This window comes from Cajanus cajan, chromosome 2 (assembly GCF_000230855.2).
Source record: "Cajanus cajan strain Asha chromosome 2, NIPB_CcT2T_4, whole genome shotgun sequence".
In the NCBI taxonomy this organism is placed as follows: domain Eukaryota; kingdom Viridiplantae; phylum Streptophyta; class Magnoliopsida; order Fabales; family Fabaceae; genus Cajanus; species Cajanus cajan.
The window spans coordinates 23020027-23027751 of record NC_138518.1 but is presented as its reverse complement, the minus strand read 5'-3'; the positions used below and the strand labels follow the sequence as shown (position 1 = coordinate 23027751).

The following is a 7725-nucleotide window of genomic DNA, read 5'->3' as shown; positions in this document are numbered from 1 at the left end:
ATTTGATCTATGCATTAAGAACTTTAAATTCAACAGTTGGATCGTTAAAATTTGATGTACAACATAAGTTATTGAACAAAATAAGTATAGATAGACTTACTCTTTGAGTAAACAAATCTCGTGTGTGTGTGTGACATAGTAGGGCTACAACTCAAATTTGACCACACACACATGTATATCCATAGACTTTTTGCTTGGTAACCCTAGGTAATTAAATTTTATGTTTTCTATTACTTAATGCTAAGTTGTAAGTTGTAGTGACCGACCAAGTCATTATACTACTACTTAAAAAAGTCTAAATAACTTATATTGAAAATGTGTATTATAATCAAATCCTATATATTAAATATGAACCACTATCTATTTTAAAGATTTTTTTTTCTTCAACGACAGAGTTTGTAAGACTTATTTTAGCTTATCTAATTTGATTTTTATTTATCATAATTATTTATGAATTAAATATTCATATTTTAAAATAAATTATCAATAAATAAAAGTATTTTTTTATTATAACAAATTATTTATCATAAATTTAAAGTATAATTTATATGTTTAAATATATATATATATATATATATATATATTTATACAAATTTTAAATATAATTTATAAACTGAAACATAATATTTATTTATATATAATTAATTATAAAATTTACTTATATATAACAAATGTCTGTATATCGTCTAAACTATAATAGTAGTTAATCATATTTAAATAAAATGATATTCTCCGTCATATTATTGAAGAGCATGGAAAGAACAAAAATCTATACATCTAATAATTATTTCCACGTATCTAGCGCAAAGATTAAAAGACAGGAGAAGGAAACAAGTTGTGAAGCATTCCGTGTCACGCGCGACCATATGTGACAATTATGATTTTAAGATCTCAAGCAATACCCCACAATTGTTGCTGATCTGGAAACAGAACGCAGAAATTGTTTATGAATAAGAAGTACCCCTGCTCCATACCCACTGTGCTATCGTTGTCACCCATTACAATGGGAATTTATCATTACGAGTAATTCTTGTGTTGACACATATGTGCCCACAAATCAAACGTTTAAGATACATTATAATAATAGTATAAAAGATAACCAATTCTGTACTTTAATTATTTTAATACCACATAGGCTCGTACACATGCAAGAATTACTCCTCATAATTGGACCAATTTTATTCTTATTGGTCCAATACAATGTGTGCATGTGTGTAAGGTGGTTCAAATGGGATCCAATAATCAATACCAAACATGATTCACAATGATCGTAGTGAGAGAGATTCTTTTGTGTTTTTGAGAGTAAAACACATCTCTTGGTATGAAAAACTCATACATCTGTAGCGCGCTTTGTCAGCATGTTCGATACATTTCATACACTTGACACATTTTGACACGTGTTCAACACGTTTTAACCATGTCACATTTAAGAAATTTTTTCAAACCTCTTCCAAGAATCCGAGTCATATGTTCTTAGTTATTCATTTATCTAATATTCCTATTACCAAAAGTTTAAAAAGTTAACTTATTTATAAATATTGTAACATTTTTTTATCTATAGTAAGATTATTTTTATAAAAATTATTTATTGTTTTAACTTTTAAAAGATATTAATCTTCTAAAGATTATTATCATATAAAAATTAAAAAACTATATATATTTATATATTTATACACCATATCCCTCGACCATCACCAAAATCGAATACCCTATTCGATCCTAGCAAAGGCCGAAGGATAATCAAACAAAAGGTAAGGCTCCACCAGAGTTGAACACCCCTCTTCGGTCCTAGCCTAAGTCGAAGGGGTAATCAAAGAAGGCGAACCCGGAGTCCCAAAGAGCATAAATGGTATTCGGCCAAAAGCTATGTCAAATACCCTTTTGATCAAGTGATCAACCGAAAAGGTGCTCCACACCTCGAGAACTGAACCAGAAACTAGTAGAAGAAAAGATTATAGAATAATATCCACGTCAAATCAACATTAAGATGACATTAGGGTCTAGAACCCCTAATTACCCATCTTTCGAAACTAAAGGCCCGTTAGGCCCAAATATGTCACTATAAATATACTTATGATCGGACAGGAACAGATACGATCATTTAATACTGTAGCCTTTATCGCTCTGTACCGAATACTAACTTGAGCATTGGAGTGCCTTTGCAGGTACCCTCCCCACCACTTGGAGCAAAGACTCAGTCAACACATTGAACTCGAAAGACCAGTCATCAAGAAAATCAGTAGGCATGTTTCTCACATGAACATATATATATATATATATATATATATATATATATATATATATATATATATATATATATATGTATGTCTATCGTGTCCTTGTGTTTCATATTTTGGACATATAAAGACATTAGTTGTGTCTTAATATCCATATCGTGTCTGATGCCTATATGGTAGTCCGAGCTTCATTGATCTCTTATTACGTGCCTTGTATACATTCTGTACATAAAAGCATTAGTCGTGTCTTTGGGTTCGTGTTCGTGTTTTGGTGTCTGTATCGAAGTCCATGCTTATTATGTGCCATTTAATATTAGTCTAGGCCATTGGTTTCTTGATATAAAAGTTTTCTAAATCAGAATGGCCCACAACACTGATGTGTAACATTAAACAACAGAGTAAGAGATGGGTTTCTCTAGGGAAAAGCACCTAGAATTTCTCAGCAATGAGATGGTGACAAAGAGCAACAAGAGTTGGTTACATTACATCTATTGCTTACTGCCCCTGGCATCAAAGAAAATTCTAATCACTGATCTTTTAAAACTGTACAAAAAATTGTACACCAATTTCATAGGCAGAAGCCTGGTACAGCAGAAAGGGTACCAAGTTGATTTAATTCATTTGTGCTTTTAGTAAAGTACAATCTAAGAATCCATAATGTTTAGGGACTGGATGAGACTTATACACATGTTCCCCTCCAACATTACTAAATCTATGGCTAAAAGAGTAGTACACTAACACCAAAGTTGAAGCATCATTCTGAGGAGAAACTCAAATCATCCATGGCAATGGACAGATCTGATTCCATCATGTTTTCACTCTCCTTTTGTTCAGCATGATTCTCTTCCTTCCCTTCTGCCACGGCTATACACTCGTCAAATCTGAAGCAACTGATTAGATGGTCATTGGTTAAACCGGCAACCTGCATGAAGGAATATACCACCGTGGGGCCTACACCCCGGAAACCTCTCCTCACCAGGTCTTTGCTAATAACATCAGCCTTTGGTGTTTTCACAGGAACCTGTCTCGGATACCTGAATCTGCTAACTACAGGCTTGTGGTTCACAAAACTCCAAATATACTTGTCAAATGACCCAAATTCGTCTATGACCTGGCACCGGGAAAAACCTGCAGAAGGTTAGTTACAATGACAATCATAGGCATAGCCATGATGAAAAATGCAATTATGGCAGCTTAGTTAAAAACGGTATCATGGTGCTGATAGATGACTTTGGGATGTACCAAAGTACCACCCACCTAAGCCTGCTGGTAGGTTAAAGAATCCAAATAATTGGGTTACATATCACTGTTGTAAATTAGATTACTACAAGCTCTGTACTGAATATTAATATCATGCTTTGTCCCATATGGGGTCATGCAATTTACTAAGGATCAGGACCACCATCCAATTTATCTTTATTGCCTTACCTACCTTATCGAATAATCATTAAACAGCAATTTTAAGTCATTCAATTGTTTGCTATGGAGAACAGGAGGAAAGAAAAGATAAAGATATTCAATTGATCAAGCAAAATTAAAGACATCCTAAAGGGTCGAAGTTATATAAGTATGAAAAGTAACTTGAAATACTTCTAAAGGGGGAAAAAATGTGTCAATTACCAAAACAGAATTGATCGATTCTATTTACACATTTTTTTTTTCGTAAACTGTGCACCAACTACTAAGGTGGCTGCATTAAAGTTCAAGTGGTCCCGTTATTTTGTCAAATTCAACTGCAGGCATACTAGGGGAAAGCTACTTGCACCGAAAAAAAAAAGGAAAAACAGAACCACACAGACCTGATGTTTTAGTTTGAAATGGCTAAGAGAGAGAAGCACCCTCTCAAAACTATAAAAAAATTGAATCTGTGTATTTTGTAATGGGTTAGTATGTGGATGTGATAGCACTGGTCATATAAACTGGTTGTGCACATTTTTTACCTATAAAAGAAACCATTGGCACACAAATTTTGATAGATGACATTGTAAGTAAGATCATTCAATTTTACATTAGCAATCAGTACCTTCTGTTTCTTTTTCTGAAATAGGTTTGACTTATTTTTCTGTTTGGGTAATTCCTCAAAAGATCAATGCAGGAAATGAAACAATTTCTTTTTTATTTATAAAAAATCATAAGAAAAAGCTCCAATCTACCTGCAAGACATTAAGAAGTTGACTTTGCCAACATATCCAAATAAGGATAAAACAAGCAGGTGCCGCAGGACTCCACTAGAGTCATAAATAATGGATTTGGAAATTTGAACTACCACCTACTTCAGCTGGTAAAATTAATACAATGTTCCCTGGATGGTGTAAATATAACCTAATATAAAAGAAATACTGGCAACTGGCAAAGCTAATCCCATGGTTATCTTGGTTTCCAATCAATGGTCCATGAAGAAATAAACATTAGCGAACTAACCCAAAGTTTGCATATTCTGAAGGTTACATAAGCCAAGGAAAAATTAATCTACCTTTGATATTTGACGAGCATTCTCAATTATAGCACGCAATTTAACTTCAGAAAGTAGGGAGCTTGCAATAGTTCCAGGTGCCATCATCTTTTTCTCACTTAGTTTTGACACAGCAACTGGATCAAAGTCTACAAAAACTTCCCTGAAAAGAACCATATTAGCAAAAATGATGCAAACATAGTTGAGGAAATAGGCTACAGCTGAGGGCAAAGTCTTCAAGCAGCCAGAGACTAAAGATTTGAAGCAAAGAAAGAAGAAAAAAAAACTATACACGGAAGAATACCTAAAAGTATGTCTTTTGCTTAGAATGGCTGGCCAAGTTAGTTCAGCAAGAACACTGGAAAGTACAAGAAGCTCAAACAGTTTCCTGCATGAGATAAAAAATGTTCAAGCAAAGCATCCAATAGAAGCTATATCCCTCTTCCAAACAGCATAAAATATTTGTTCAGCATATGACGTACTTGTCATCATGTACCGGAACTCCCCATTCTTCATCGTGGAATGTAGCATAACACGGTTCTAGCATAAAGACAAACTTGGTCAGAAAAAAAAATCTAGCTCAGAACTTGAAACTCATAATAAGTATCATGGTGGAATTACTACGGAGATATGTTCATATCATTTAAACACTTAGAATTCCCAAATTTCTCTTCAACGTGCAAAAACATCAATTATAAAAAGGTACACATTTAATGCAAGTTTTTATTATATTATGCCTAGAAACCCACAGTATACAATACATGACTACATGTAACACTAACAAATGGAAGGAACTCAATATCTTAAGAAGCACACGTAATTATGTAATAAACCAGAGTTCTTGCACATTTGACAATTTATATTGAATGTACATACTAGGCTATCCAAATGGGGGTATAAACTTAATTTAAAATCTAAATATTCAAGAAATAAAATTTAAGTTAAATGATAATAACACAATTCACAAGACGGGTTTAAATTAAGGCAAGCCAAATTTAAAATGATCAACCATGTACACATTTCCGGGAGTACTTCTACATTCAAAAGAAACTGAAGTATCTGCCGAAAGGCTTAAAACTTAGAACAACCATTGTGATAAATATATTTTACTGTCTTTGTCATTTTATAATTTAGGGTCTGTTTGGGAAAATTTCTTCAAAAGCACTTTTAGGAGGGAAAAATAAGAAAGCAAAATAAAAATAAGCTTCTCCATAAGCTAAAAATAACTTATTCATAAGTTAATTTGTAGAAGCTCTAACCTATTAGCTTCTTCAAGATCTTACTTTTAACTTGTTCATAAGCTAGTTATAGCTTATGAAAAAGCTAATTTCAATTTTCTTTCATATTTTTTCCTCCTAGAAGTACTTCTAGAGAAGTTTATGCAAACAGACACTTAGTATAAATGTTTTCTTCATAATTTAGGAAAAAGCCAAAGGAGAAGAACAAACCGGTGTTAGGAGTGACCCAAGCACACCTCTTCTTGGACTGTGAGCAATCAGGGGGAGATTCTAGCACACCATCAGAAGCAACACTTCTTGCCTTTGACACACAGGACTTTCTTCTGCTACCAAGGCTATAGGAGCGAGTCAATCTTCCGGTAGACGCTCTGCTATGAAATGAATCTGTAGAGGCATCAGATGAACATGAGGCATTGAGAGACAAATTAGAATGCAGTAACTGCTCGTGGCGGCGGAGAACTGAAGAAACACTGGCGGAATGTGAGTGAGGAGAGGAAGTGACAACTGAAGACAACACTTGGTGGGGTTTCTTCTCTTTGACTGATGCAACCTCATCCAGCAACTTCTCAACCTTCCTCAGAGGCTTTGAAGCTGCTTTCCTTGAACCCAAAGAGCCACTCTTGTTCCCAGCTGGTCCAAGCACAGGCCTTACCTCTGAATCACCAACATTCATAGACCTCAATCTCGGAGCTCCAGACATTGATAACTTGAGAACCCTCCAAAACACTCCACTGGATATGGATTCTTGAAACTCTAATTGCTCACCGGCATCAGCTCCCCATAAAATTCACTTAAAGCCTCATTTACTTAAGAAACCATAAAAACCAGAACTTTGACAAACACCAAGTGCACAGTGATTGAGTTCCCCTCACTCCCTTAACAGATCTCAAATTTTCACATACAAAATGCACTAATTGAAGTAAAAGCTGTCATGGGGTATCCCTCAAAATCCTCAAATAACCCAACTACACACTCAAAACCTCAACTTTAAGAGCCGCAGCCACAAGAACACTTCACCCCACAAGATTTCAAATCAGCCCCTAACACATAAGAACTTGAATTCAATTGGCAATTAGCAACATGACAGGAGCAAGAGTGAGAGAAAATGGGTTCACCTTTTGACCATAAAGTTTAGGGGTTCAAAATGGAGCCAAAAAAGGGTAGCATTACATGTTGCGGAAAACTTTCAAAAGCGGGATTCGCAGACAGAGCCTCGAAACTCTGAGATTCCATTGTGCATTGTGGAAACTGCAACCTCAAAAGGAAAAGGCTGGTGGTGCTTCAAAGCTCAATTTTTTCGGTCACCCCACATGGACAAAAAAAGCTGACACATTCCTTTGCATTTCTCATGACGTCTCTTATATATTTTCCCAGAAAGTTTAGTTTCCGGGAAATAGGGTGGCCTCTCAGACTCGGTGCTTATTCACAAAGCTATAGGATAGTGTGTGCGAGTTTTATTAATTTTAAAGGGTGACGATGAAGTGAGAGAATCAAAGAGTGAGAACTGAGAAGGCATACATGAGAGAGAGTAAAGATTTAATCTTTTACCAGCTGTGACAGTTACATCTATATTCGATATCCCTTCTTACATAGACATGTGTATCTTTTTCTTACTCTTCCATTTTCGATTCCACACGGCAGGTTTTGATTTAATATTTGTAAAAAATAAATATTAAATATAATTTTTTTATATATAATTTAGTGCTTTTTCTTTCTTTTTTTAATGTTTTTTTTTAATACTTATGTTAAATTCAAAAATTTCATTTATCGTAATTAAAGTCCATTATGAAAATTTTAA

The 7725-nt window shown here is 34.3% G+C and overlaps 1 protein-coding gene across 2 annotated transcripts; it reads right to left on the bottom strand.

The window, feature by feature from the left end:
- Positions 1-2643: 2643 nt before the first annotated feature.
- Positions 2644-7461, bottom strand: LOC109793621 (DNA glycosylase superfamily protein). Of its 2 annotated transcripts, XM_083068036.1 has the most exons (6): positions 7043-7461; positions 6138-6967; positions 5172-5229; positions 4994-5077; positions 4711-4852; positions 2644-3348 (listed from the first exon to the last, which is right to left on the bottom strand). In XM_083068036.1, the coding sequence occupies exons 2-6, from the start codon at positions 6625-6627 to the stop codon at positions 2992-2994; spliced, it is 1131 nt and encodes a 376-aa protein (XP_082924162.1). In that variant the 5' UTR covers positions 6628-6967; positions 7043-7461; the 3' UTR covers positions 2644-2991. The 2 variants fall into 2 exon arrangements, with proteins under 2 accessions (XP_082924162.1, XP_020208675.2); XM_020353086.2 differs by having other exon boundaries at positions 6138-7461.
- Between the last annotated feature and the right edge of the window lie 264 nt (positions 7462-7725).